Source organism: Gavialis gangeticus, unplaced genomic scaffold, assembly GCF_001723915.1.
Source record: "Gavialis gangeticus isolate Ggan-Ray unplaced genomic scaffold, GavGan_comp1, whole genome shotgun sequence".
In the NCBI taxonomy this organism is placed as follows: Eukaryota; Metazoa; Chordata; order Crocodylia; family Gavialidae; genus Gavialis; species Gavialis gangeticus.
Window position 1 is genome coordinate 17482844 of NW_017729034.1, and position 13305 is coordinate 17496148.

General features: G+C 46.9%; 1 protein-coding gene across 1 annotated transcript; it reads right to left on the reverse strand.

Moving 5' to 3' along the window:
* Nucleotides 1-2047: 2047 nt before the first annotated feature.
* LAG3 (lymphocyte activating 3) lies at nt 2048-10089 on the reverse strand. The gene is made up of 7 exons (XM_019526781.1): nt 9921-10089; nt 9473-9699; nt 8877-9134; nt 8320-8604; nt 7648-7938; nt 7318-7436; nt 2048-2711 (listed from the first exon to the last, which is right to left on the reverse strand). Exons 1-7 carry the CDS (start codon nt 9965-9967, stop codon nt 2601-2603), a joined length of 1338 nt encoding a protein of 445 aa, XP_019382326.1. The 5' UTR covers nt 9968-10089; the 3' UTR covers nt 2048-2600.
* Nucleotides 10090-13305: the final 3216 nt, after the last annotated feature.

Here is a 13305-nt window from a genome sequence, read left to right on the forward strand (position 1 = left end):
GTGTGTGGGCCTGCATACAGCAGGGTGCAGCAGGGCACCTGAAGGACTACACTAGTGGGGTGCAGAGTAGGGCTGCAGAGAATGGCACCAGGGTGTACTGAGTAGGGTTTCAAGGGTGGCTTGAAGGGTGGTACATGGGCCAACCCCAAGTGTGAGAGCATGGAACTAGTTGCCCAGTGAGGGTCTAGGGGCAGAAGAAGCCCAGCGTCAGCACAAGGTTGTGACACAGAGTAGGTGAACTCACAGGATCTGAAGTTTTATAGTTTTGTAGTTGGTAGGGTTGGAAGGAACCTGAGCAGATCACCATGGGCAGGAAAGAATGCTGGGGTCAAATGATCCCGGCTAGGTGATTATCTAGCCCCTTTTGAAGACCCCCCAGGGTAGGAGCGAGCACCACTTCCCTTGGAAGTTGGTTCCAGATCCTAGCTGCCTTGACTGAAGTAGTGCCTCCTGATGTCTAGCCTGAACCTATTTTCAATCAACTTGTGGCTGTTATTCTTAGTTACTCCTGGTAGTGCTCGGGGGAACAGGGACTCTCCCATTTCCCACTGGTCCCCCCGGTAAGTTTATAGATGGCCACCAGATCCCCTCTCAGCCTTCTTTTGTGGAGGCTGAACAGGTTCAGGTCCCATAGCCTCTCCTCGTAGGGCCTGCCCTGCTTCCCTCTGACCATGCAAATGGCCCTCCTCTGGACCCTCTCAATGCTGTCCACATCCCTCCTGAAGTGCAGTACCCAGACCTGGATGCAGTACTCCAACTGCGGCCTGACCAATGTCACATAGAGGGGGAGGATCACCTCCTTGGTCCTGCTCGTGATGGATCTGTGGATGCATGACAAGGTGTGGTTATCCTTACTGACCACATCCTCAAATTGGCGGCCCATGTTCATCTTGGAGTCAATAATGAATCCAAGATCCCTTTCTGACTGTGCTGACGAGAAGGGAGTTCCCCAGCCTACAGGTACACTGCTATTCTCTCTCCCTAGTTGCTGCGTGGTAGTGCTGGAGAGTGAGTAGTGAAGCCCAAAGGCCCAAAGAGGTTGCTCAAGGGGAGCAATGGGCAGTAGAGAGTGGCCCAGTAATGGGCGGAGTGCACGAAGCCCGTGAGGGGGGGCAGCATGAGTGAGTGTGTGTGAAAGAGGCCAACAAAGGACTGAGTTTGCTCCGGCCTCAGATCGGGGAGCAATACCAATCTGGATGCCATCTGCGAGGCGTGGGCCACAGTGTAGGGAAGGTTCGGAGTTGTGGATAGAGCCCCCTGGCATTGGGGTGGTGAATGGGCAGTCTCCCACTTAATATATCATGATAACATTCAAGTCACAGCAGGCAAGTCAGGGCAGACTGCCCTAGGCAAGCAGATCTAGCCCTGGGAAGGCCTCCTGTCACAAGGCACAAAGAGATTCAAGCATATGGTGAAAAGGGAGGAGTACAGAGGGAAGGAAGAAAGAGGAAGGAAAGGGGGGCTTTATATTCAGTTAAAATTACAAAGGTAGGGTGTTGGAAGAGACCCATTCTGGCTGGGGTCAGTTTGGAGATGCTCTGATGTGAGGCATTTAGCAGGTGCAATCCCCTGTCACTTTGGGGGATGTGACGGGGATCTTTAATAGTCATGAATGGTTAGGATTTTGGGGCTTGTATTTCAGCACAAAAAGATGGTGAGGGGACAGAAGAAAAGAAAAAAGGGTCAACAGCACAAATTGTGGAAAACAGAGAAAGAGAGAGAGACTGGAAGAGAGCAAAGGGGATAGACAGAATTTGTTAATCTTCCTTCTCTACTGCCATCATGTTTCCTCTTCTGAAAGGCTAGAAACTAAGTGACGTCAATAAAGCAAAAATGAAAACAAAACTGACAGAAGGCAAATTTCTTGGAAACTACTTCAGAAAGATAAACAGATGCAAATGATATCTTCAACAGGCATATTTCAACACAAATGCACAAAAGACCAGAAGGTTTCTGGATTATTATTATTATTATTATTATTATTATTATTATTATTATTAATATTAATAGTATTATTATTATTACATAGTATTTTATTTGAGTCCTAATAAAATAAAATAAACACAAAATATGAAACACTTGTGGCAGAAGGAGCCTCTCAGCCAGTAAACGAGGGCAGGAGCAGGACACAAAGGGAACAGAGACAGGCAAGTAGGCAGGAATGAGTGAAACATCTGCTGGGCAATGGGGTGCCAGGTGTCTTCCAGTCTCTTCACCTGCTAACACCTTTTGCATCACACCAAAGAAGGAGAGAGGCTGAGAGAGAAATCATGGGACACCCTAAGCTAGTGAGCAAGAATGAGGGAGTGAGGGAGGTTTGAAGGAAAGTGAAGTAGGCTACAAACCTGGATTCCTTCATCTCCAACAGGAAAGTCCAGAAGCCTTTACACCCATCCCCCCACATTATTGCAGCCACATGTTTGCTCCTCTGGCATATGGCTCCCACATACCTCAAGAGCCACGTGGCCCCCTAATGTCTTTCTGTGTTCATGTGGCTTCTGGCTTCTCGACATTTGTGCATGATGCCCATCCCAGGCTCTCTGGCCTCCAAAAAAAGTGGATCAAAGTAATGGAGATGGGGCCTTGCATCTTCTCTTACATCAGCACTCTGTCTGCTGGATCTTCCCCTCCTGGCCTCCATCCTTTCCTCCATTTCCTGGTATGGGAGCAGGAATTTCCCTCTCCAGTGCCGGGAAGTGGGGGGAGCGTATCTGGAAGGGAAAAAAAATCAAATGTCATGGACACAGTGGAGGGGAGCTGGAGCCCATTCTGTCTCAAACCCCCAAACCCAACATCAACTCTCACCAGCCCCAACGTGATGTTCACATCTTATGCCTTGGTCTAGTTAGCTGTGGACCTCTGGGCATCCACCTCAGGCCAGATCACTCAAAGGCCCAGATCATAACAAAAAATGACACCGGGGCACTTCCCCATGAACAGGAACGTGCATTTCCCCTGGGACAAACAGCAGCGGCCCAAGGTGTGTGGCACATTACCCTGGGTGCATGGCACGTTATGCCAGGTGGGGTAGGGGAGGCTGGGGGCAGCAACTGTGCTGTCCCCAGCAGCCTTACCTAGGGTTCTGGGGGCTTCCAGGAGCTGCAGCCGTGGGAATCCTGCAGCAGGGAGCCTGGCTGGCAGCCAGAATGCATGCTGCTGCCATGTGCACTGTCCCACTTTCTTTAGGCATGGCGTTTTTTTGACTGCAAGATCTCCCTGGGGTCAAAAAACCCTTCAGCACTGCAAGATAGCAGTGTGGGGAATGCCTTCACGTGCAGTGTGTGGTGCCGCAGATGGGTCTGCAATTCCACATACCAGACATGTGCACTCGTCTGGATGCACTCAGGAAGCCTTCAGTCCATTACTGCCTGCTATAACCCATTACACTCTTCTTTCTTCCAGCCAGGAATAACATTCAGGAGTCCTGACACCCAGTTCTTTTCCTTTACATGATTTGTCTTTAATCTATTCCTAGAGCTGAGAATAGAATTTAGGAGCCATACCCTCCTGTCCCATTCACTTTCCTCTAGGACACACTGGATTGATGTTATGCTTTATGTAGTAGGGTTTGACTGGAGAATAGGAAACAAAACGCCTATATTTAAGAGGGGTGGGGGAGGCAGGGAAGTGATCCTGGCAACTACAGGTATTGTCTCAGTAGTATGTATTGACCTCAATAATATGCCATGGTTGAGAAAAGATTTTGAAGTAAAGAGTAACTAAACACCTGAAGGGGAGTGGAAAGTGGAATAAAAGGCAACATAGGTTTATTGAAGACAGATTATGCCAGATTAGCTTGATATGTTTCTTTGGTAATTTGTTCTTTGGACAAGGGAAATGTGATAAATAGTATCTAACTGGATATCAGTAAAGCCTTTGATGCAGTGCCATGTGAGAATGTGTAGGTAAACTAGAGAAAATAAGGATTACTACAGAACTGTAAATTACAAAAGGAGCTGGGAGATGGCAGAAAGTTGTGCTTAAAGAGGAACTATCTAACTAGAGAGAGGTTAGTAGAGGCGTTCCTCAAGGTCAGTTTTGGGAACAGTTGATATTATATAATAGTTTCTGTTAATGACCTTAGCACAAAAAGTATGCTTATGGAATTTGTGTATGGCGCAATTTGGGAGGGATTCCCTATGTGGAGGAGGATAAAAATATCACATAAGGTAACTAGCTGAGTTAGGGAACTGGCTTCATAGAAACAGGATGTGCAAGGCCATACACTTAGGAACCAATGACAAGAATTCCTGCTATAAAATGTAGGTTCAATGGTTGAAAACAATAGAAGAGGAGGAAGACCTTAGTGTATTAAGTTGATAACAGTATGGCTATGAGTCACCAGTGTGATTTCCCTCATGAAAAAGGGAAATGTGTCAAATGATGGTTTAGATAAGGTATTCCTATTAGAGATAAGAAAGTAGTAATACCATTGTACATGATAGTGGTGAGGCGTCATGTGGAATCCAGGACACAATGCTGATCACCCACATGCAAGAAAGATTAATTCAAACTGGTACAGGTACAGACAAGAACTGCTGGGGTGATCAAAAAAATGAAGAGACCATCTTTTGAGAGGTAACTGAAAGATCTTGGCATGTTTAACTGAGCAAAATGGAGCCCAAGAAGGGACATGACTGTTGTCATTAAAAACATCATCCAATTAAGCATCCCTGCAAGAGAAGGACTGTACTTAAGTGCCAGGGGTTTGGAACAGGCTCCCCCAAGAACTGGTACCGTCACCCACTCTGGTGATCTTCATGAGATGTCTTGATGCCCACGTTGCTAGGGTTGTCTGATCCCAGCGGTCTTTCCTGCCCAAGTGCAGGGGAGCTGGATCTGATTATTTGTAAAGTCCCTTCCAGCCCCTAACAACTATGAAACTAAGAAGCTACTGGACAATGCTGGCACATTACCAGAGGAGTATAAATGGACCATGAATTAATTGAGGCTAGAAATGCTGATCATGGGAGCAGCAAAGTTTAGGAACAGCCTTCCAGTAGCTGGAGCAAGAGACCTAACCAGTTTCAAGATGGAAACACGTCCAGTTATTAAAAGGATTATTTGACACTGTACCTGTGATACCAGAGGACTGACTTCATGACACAGCAATACCCATTTCTGTGTTCTTATAAATTATAGTTATACTTTGTGTAGCTCCTGTCAGAGATTTTAAGGCCAGAAAGGGCCATTATTATAATCTGGTCTGGTATGTTCCTTAAAGGGGCCATAGAAAATCCACAGGAATTTCTGCACCAAGCCTGTGACTTCTGCTGGAATGGGTGTATATCTTTTAGAAAGGGTGGCTGTCTCAATTCCAAGACTCTATGTGGTCAGGAATCCATCCTGTCCCTGGGCAGATTGTACCAGTTGTTTATTACCTTCATTGCGAAAATTGTGCACATTCTTTGTAGCTTGTTTTTGTCTAGCTTCAACTTCCACTCATTGGATTTTGTTGCATTTTGTCAGCTTAAGTAAAGAACCCTTTACTATCTGACATTTTCTCCCCATATTGATGCTTACAGATTGTGATCACATCACCTCTTCACCTTTAGCAGATAAGCTAAGTAGAATAGAGCTTCTTAAGCCTCTCACGGAAAGGCAGATTTTCCAGACCTCAGAGCCTTCTCAGTACACTCATGAGAATGATTCCCTAGATTCATTGTTCTCGCAGTCGTGATTAGCTGCTTACCAAGTGTCACTCATTTTGCAATACACTAGTTGAAACACTGTTCTTCAAGTATCTCAGTCTCATTTTGAGGGTGTAGCCTCCAGAAGGATCATAACAAGTGAAACGGTAGCCTTGAAGGTAGCTAAATGGGAGGGAAGTCCCAGGTAAAAGGGAGCAACATCCAAGCTAAAAATTTGCCCAAATCCAAAAATGTGTACGTGCTGCTGTGGTTGCTCATAGAGGGTGCAGTTTAGGTGTCTTGTGCCCCCATTCTCCTCTGTGGGCCAGCCTCTCTGACTTTATCACACCACATATGATGCACTATGATTGAGCTTCCATACAACATTGAGCTAGTTTTATGATCTGTTGCATACTGAGAGAGAGTCAAGCTGTGAAGGCATAGGCCAGAGAGAGAATGAGGACATGAGGTATCTGAATGTTAGCTGTCAGGAGACACAATGGTAACATTTTCAAATCCAAGTATGGGGCTTTGAGTGGGGGGTTTTTTAAACAAAAGTCAATATTTCCTAAGAACAGCCTCGTTTTTGTGAAACATTTTGTTTAGCTGAGAACCCAGTTTTCAATTAGCTGTACTTAGGAAGCCAATCTACTTTCAGCAGCAGCTTTGGGTTTTAGGAGTTTAAGGCCCCTTGACTTTTGGTGAAATATAAAGTGAGCAAGTCACTTTTGAAATGGAACTTAGGAGATTTTGAAAATGTTTACATTTCCTGCCAAAGGAGATGAACAAGGAAGTGACACAACATGCAGGCAATAAACATAATTTGAGCTAGTTAATGCAGGAAAAGATGTTGGGATGGAAATAAGATATTTTGAAAGGCTTCTATCTAAAGAAACTTCAGACTGTGCTGTTTAGAGACAAGAGGAATGGGAAGGGTTATCCTGGAGGTATGAAAAATCCTGATGAGGTTTGAGATGCAAAGTCAGGATGCAAAGGAGAACCATTTACATAATACAAGGACAAGGTGATAGCCACTGATAATGAAAGACAGCAGATTTAAAATTGACCAAAGGAAATGCTTTCTACATATTTAATACACTTGCGAAACTGCCCCAGGAGACCACAGAGTCCAGGGGCTAGCCAGGTTTCAAAAAGTATTGGACATCTATATGGAACATGAGGACATGCACATTATTACATCTGAAGGAATTATGAAAATGGAAAGGAAAACAGAAGAGCACTCACAAAAGCTTGAATAGGATACAAACACTCATCCTGTAGGGCACAACCCAGTAAGTAAGTGAAAGGCATTAGAAAGAAACTTTCTCTGTAAGGAGGCTATTCCATAACTCTTCACAAGAGTTCCTGGCCATTGCCAAAGACAGGGCACTGGGCTGGATGTACCACTGGGCTGAACTAGTCTGGCAGTCTCTGTGTTCCTTGTACACACAGCTGGCAGATAACTCAGTGTAACTCCCTTACCATGTAGTAACACCAACCCCATGCTCAGCTGGCAAGCTTGGCAAGGCTCTCCCTCATTCATCCTAATTCTCCTGCATTCATTCTCCTGCCAACCACACTTTTGACACCTCACTGCTAGTTCTGGATCCTGGGAGATATACAAGGAGAAAAAAGATTGGCTTGGGAGATCTGGGATGGACCAAAAGGTAAAGATAGGGAGACTCACCCTTTGGTTCCACAGGGCCAAAACCAAGGTGCAGGCCATAAGCAGGAGGAAGATGAAGAGAAGGAGTCCAAGAGTGACCTGTCTACCCAGGATGGGAGGCGGCCCAGAGACCTGGACATCTGTGAGGAGATGCAACAGTTAGAAAGGGGGAGTGGGACAAGGATGGGACTGTCCAGAGGTGGCTGACATGGGAAAGGAAACAGGACAGGTGGGGGAGAAGAGGCGGGGAGCAGAGGTGAGGGATTGGCACTAGATTAAAACATGATCAATGCAGGATGGTGTAGGATGGGCAAGGGGATGGGGGGAGGGGAGCCACAGGGAAGACAATACCTGTAATCTCCAGCCCATACTCCACTGCTCCCAGTCTTCCTTCTGGGCCATGGACACTGCACTCCCAGGTGCCTGTATCCTTCTGTGATACTCGGGGTAGTTCCAGGGTGGAGCCCAAGAGGAAGCTCTGAGTCCCCAGATCTCTGGAAGTAGCCTCAGCTGAGTTCCTGTTGCTGTAAGCAGAGTCTATGTGCCTCCACTGAAAGTGCTCGTGCCCTTGAGGATGGGTGAGGCTGCAGATGAGCATCAGATGGGAGCCCTCAGCCACTGGACCCTTGATGCTTGGGGTGACTTTGAAGAGGGAGAAAAGAATGTGATCAACAAAGACAGCAGGGCTTCTGCCAGCCTCACCCCTTCACCTCCTCCTTCCTTCCTTGCCAGCTTCCTTCTTTTTCTCTCTCAGACCTTCTCTTATTTCCTCCCTCTTTCCCCTCTCCTTTTCCTACTTTATCACCACAGGAAAACCTCCCTGTGACAAGGAATTCTGTACAGAGGAAAACTGCTTTCTAGACATATTGAGTAGCGACCCCGGGTTTCTTCCTATGGGAAGAATTGAAAGGCCTCAAGCAGCTCCAGTGTACCACAATGAATATGCAAGGAGATTTTTCTTCAGGTCAGCAAACATCCCTGGGTGGAGGTGCTCCTTCTTATTCTCTGGATCCTCCTACTCACCCATAATAATGGCCAAAGTCACCTCCTTAGTGATCGTTGTGCTGCGGATAGAGACATCACAACGATACTGTCCTGCATCACCAGGTCCCACCTCAGGGACATGGAGAGTGAAGTCTCCATTCCTGGAAGTACCCCAGTCTCCCAGATATCCTCCTGCGAGATTGCTCCAGCGGGCTTTCACTCCTTGGATGCCAGAGGCACTGGGATTGTGGTTCAGAGTGCAGGGTAGGTTTGCGGAAGAGCCTGCTGCTGCATAGACAACAGAAGAGGCTGGTCCAGAGAAACCTGAAAAGAACCAAGAATGTCCTACAGTATTAGGTGGTGCAGGTCACCTGAGATGCCACAGCAGAGGATGCTGCCACCTCCACAGACGGAAGAAGACAGACGAGCCAGGCCCAGGTAGTAGGGATGGAAGCAAAAAGAGATGAGGAGGCTACTCCAGATAAGGGGGAAGATGGAAAAAAAAGATATGGTGAAAGGCGAGCAACTTCAACAGAAGGACAGCCTAGCAACTGAGGCCAGGGGAGCTAGACAAGCAAGGTGGATGCTGGGCTTACCTAGAATTTGCAGGTTGTATGTGGCAGAAACATTTGTGCCATCTGAGTAGGCAAGGTTGCAGCGCCATGGCCCCATGTCACTCATAGTCGTCCTGAAGATAGACAGAGCCCCACTGAGGGAGAGAAATCTGCCAGAGATGAGGACAAGGCTGTCGTTGTGGAACCACTGAACTCCCACAGGTTTGCCTGGATGACTGGAGTTACAGTGTAGCCAGAAAGTCTCTGTTTCCACCACAAGGCCAGGGATATTGACAGTCACTAGGGAGGAGAAAGGGAAGAAAGAAAAATTAATGCCATAACTAAGTCCTGAAGCTATTCCCGTTCCGGGAGCTCTCCACCCCTCTCTGAGTATTAGCGGGCAAGATCATCTGCAAGAACCCAAGTTTCCTGTGTTTCTGTCTCAGAGGTCTCCGTGTGTGGAGGGCTCTGTGCATGAGAAAGTGATAGAGGAAGCCCCACAACCTCAAAAGGCTGCTTCTCATTTTCTGACTAGCAGCCATTCCAGCCCTGGGCACCCCACGCAGCTCTTTCTTTCAGACCTAACCCATGGACTTGGCTGCTCCCTGGGCCCCCCGTTGGGCTCCATCTTCTCCTACCTTTCACCACACCCAGCGCCACCTGGCAATGTAGGGTCGCTGTGCCGTATCTCACCAATGCCTCATACTGCCCTACATCATCCCTCTGCAGTGGCTCAATCCGAAGGGAGAAGTCCCCGTGGCGGAGGTCGGCATTCTGGACCATGGCTCGAGGCATCATGGATCGGGCCGTCTTTAGGACACCACTGTACTCCACCTCCAGCACCATGTGCGTCTCCTTGTGGGCTCTAGGTATGTGGGCCAGGGAAGTGAGTGAGTACTCGGAGTAAGGGTGAGGGAAGAGGTCAAGGGATAGGGGCAGGAACACAACAGAGCAGGGGGATGGGAATCAAGCAGTACATGTGAAAGAAGAAAGAATGGTGAAAAGGTGAAGAAGGGGAGCAGAGACTGAGCGAGCATGGGTCCAGAGAGGGCACAGGTCCCGCTGCCCACTGTTATTCTGCAATACCTTCCTCCATGCCGCTCCCAGCGGACTGCAGTCTTGTGATACAGCATCTTCCAGCTATTCTTCAGCTCTTGAGGACTGAGGTGACAGGGGAGCACAGCCAAGCCACCCTCTTCAGCCCATACCCTCTGCTCCCACCTCCACTCTTCTGCTGCTCTGGGGAACGCACTCTTGGCTGCTAGAAGACAGAGAAATGAGGAGAAAGGGGGGTTAGAAACAGAGTGATGAATTCTCTTCCTGAGGCAAGTGAGTCCTGCCCAGTGGTGTGGAGGAGCTGAAGGGAGGGACGGTTAGGGAGAAAATTTGAGACGCACTGGAAGATGAGGGAGGTAACAAGGGCTCAGATCTAATTTTATAGAATCCTGTGGACAAATTAATTCCTAAACACCCCTACTGCAACCCCTCTCCACCCTCAAACACCTTAGTCCACTTACCCTTGGTTACCAGCAGCGTAACGGCAAGAGACAGTGGGAGGAATACCAGTGTCATGGTGGCATCCAAGAGGCAAGAAGGACTGTGTCTTCACTCAGTTCAGTGCCAGAGCAGGTCCAAGGTTTCCAGAGATGAATGAAAACAAGCCACAGATAAACAAAAGAGTAGGGTTATGAACCAGGGCTGGGGTCAGTAGGGCTTTATTCCTCGTTGGCTTGTTCTCTCTCTCATTCCTGTTTGTCCTCTCTCTCTCTCTCTCTGATCAAAGCCTTTCCCCTTGTGCCCTTATATTGCAGATGGGCAGCTAATTTCCTCATAGCACTGAGAAGATGCGTCACAGCCAAAAACCTAGCTTCAGACTGAGGCACGTGAAGAAATAGATGCAGATAGAGCAAGAGAGAGAGAGAGAGGAGGCAGAAGTCAAAGTTCATGTTCTAAGCATCTTTTAGTGGAAACTCTTTGGGTCTTTGTTTTTTTTCTTCAATGTTTCGCTTCTATGTAGACAGTGGAAAATGTGTAGAAGACACTTCCCAGCAAGTGCCCTTCATGTTTTTCTTTCATCTTTTACCTTTTTTGGTTTGATCTTTCCGCCTCTCACTGTTTCTCTTAATTAATTGCTTTATTCTTTTCAAAGGGTCTTGTTCTTCTTTCCATTTATGTTCTTGTTCTTTTATGTTACAAATTTATGTTTTGCTTTGCTTTGTTTTGTTTTTTCCCCCTCCTCTTTCTCCAACTCATAGGCAACAATAAATAAATAGAGCTGCAGATGCCAGGTTGGAAAGTAAAATAATCCACAGGAACTGAGAGACGGTGACAGGAAATAAAATAATCCCGAACCAGGACAAATGCAACTAAAAGATCTGCATGCCTGGCACTCAGTAGAAGAGAGATGATCAGTGGGGGTGAAGGAGGAGGCTAGAGAGGAGCTCACTATAAAATACTGTCTACAGAAAAAAGTCACGGTGTTTTAGGGGCTGCATAGAAAGCCACTCTGTGGCTCACACTTTCCAGTGCCTACTGACTTAACTTAATCACTCATTACCCCTTCCCTGTGACTGCTGTCAAACTTCTGTACCTTTTCAGGCCGTGCACACACATATTCTCCACTGGTGAGGTGGGGCCTTTCCCAGAGGTGAGAGAGGGCAAAACAGCAGAGGGGCACAACTGCTCTGTTGAGAGCTTGCTCTTTTCCTCTCTCTACCTCAGCTGAGCAATAGAAAGGCAGGAAGAGAGATGCAAAGACAAAGAGAACGTGCAGGGAACTGTCTGGGCAGTTGCCCCTAACCACTTAGAGGAGTGCCATTGGAAGGGCCTTGGGCATTTGCCAGCACCTGGCTTTGCCTGATTTCTGCTTGTGGCACATGGCACTGGGCTCCATACACAGGCACATGCGGGAAATGGCCTGCGATCTATAGGAAGTCAGACAGCGTGATCTACTGGTCCCTTCTGGCATCAAATTCTGCGAAGCCCATGAAAGTGTGTGAGACAGTGAGGGAAGAGAACTTTTTACTGTTAAAAGTAGCAGGTGTTTTTCCTCTTGTTTAACAAAAACCATCTGTGGTGTCCACAGTCCAGGCAGAGGGTACAGATTTTCCTTTCCACTGAGTCAACAACAGGGGGATGTCATAAGCGTGTGGGTGAAGGTGAAAAAAAAAGGGAGGAGGTCTGCACCACAGCCAGGAGACACTTGAGAGTCACGCTTGGGCCCCATCTATCCTGTCCTTCTCCCTGGCCCCATTCCAGGGATACATTATGGATGCTGCTCTCCATCCACATCCGTTATCTTTTCTCACCTCTCCCCACCATCATGCTTCTCACTCTTGCCAAACTGACCAGGATGTTAGCTCCACACTTGAACTTTGGAAGTGTTATTTTCAAATGAAAAAACAAGGACAAGCTCAAGTCTTTCTACTACTCCTTGGGGAAATAACACCAGAGGCTCCAGTGGCTGGGGCCACTGCAAACAGTGACACGGCCACTGCCGCACAAGGGGATGTTTATGGTTGAGGGGTTATTTTTGCTGAGCAAGTGTGTTGTGAAATTAAGGTTCTGATGGCACTATTTTACTCAGCGTGAACCTCTATCTTTAGAAAAGATTCCTTTAGTGTTTTTCTGTAATGACCCATTTTAAATGCTGACTCCATTGAATGGCGTCTTCGTCATCTCCCAGCCTAAGACCCCACAGGCACAAACAATGACTGGCATAAAGTCATCACTGAGGTACGTCAGCAGGGCAGGTCAGGACTGGGAGGAGCTGAAAGTGAGGCATGTAGTATATTGGAAGAGCTGTGGGGAGCCAGGGGCAGGCTAAGATTAAAATAGTAGGGAGCTGCAAGGCAGAAGCCTAAATCATGAGAGAGTGACACATCTGTTTTGGGCACTAACTGCCCAGGTTTTAGACTTCTCCATAGCAGGACACTTTATTAACAACTTGAAGGCATTATCTTTTCTATCTATTGGCATATTTATAATACAACATATAACCAATTTGTGTTCTCACCATGACATGCCACTACCATGACCAAGTTTGGACTTCTGCAAAAATTATGTAGCAGAGTCTGGCAGTTTCAGCACCCTGGGCCGCATTGGTACCCAGACTGGAAATGGTAGTGGCTACCATTCTTCACTCCCTCAAAAACTGATGCCTGAGATTAGTGTCTCTATAGTCCATCCCTACTTAATTCCATCTTAGCTGTGGCCCTTTAAAAAGCCAGGGAAATGGGATTTAAGACCCTTTATGTTATATACAAACTAGAATGCAAATGTTATCTCATACTATAAAGGGGCACTGTAATTTTAGCAGAATCTGCAGCAAGTAAAATTACGAGGGAAATAATTACAAGTTTTATGCACAGTAGACATTCTGAAATGCAGGCAGTGAAATTTGATTGAAAATTAATTGCATTAAATCAGCCTGTTTTATTTTAGTAAAGCAAAGAGGAAAAATAAGATATTA

Coding starts and splice junctions, on each gene's coding strand:
- LAG3 (XM_019526781.1), bottom strand. CDS start 9,967: ATGCTGTATCACAAGACTGCAGTCCGCTGGGAGCGGCATGGAGGAAG. Junction 7,437..7,647: donor GTATGGGCTGGAGATTACAG/GTATTGTCTTCC, acceptor ATCTCCTCACAG/ATGTCCAGGTCTCTGGGCCG. Junction 2,712..7,317: donor TGGCCCTGTGGAACCAAAGG/GTGAGTCTCCCT, acceptor TTTCCCTTCCAG/ATACGCTCCCCCCACTTCCC.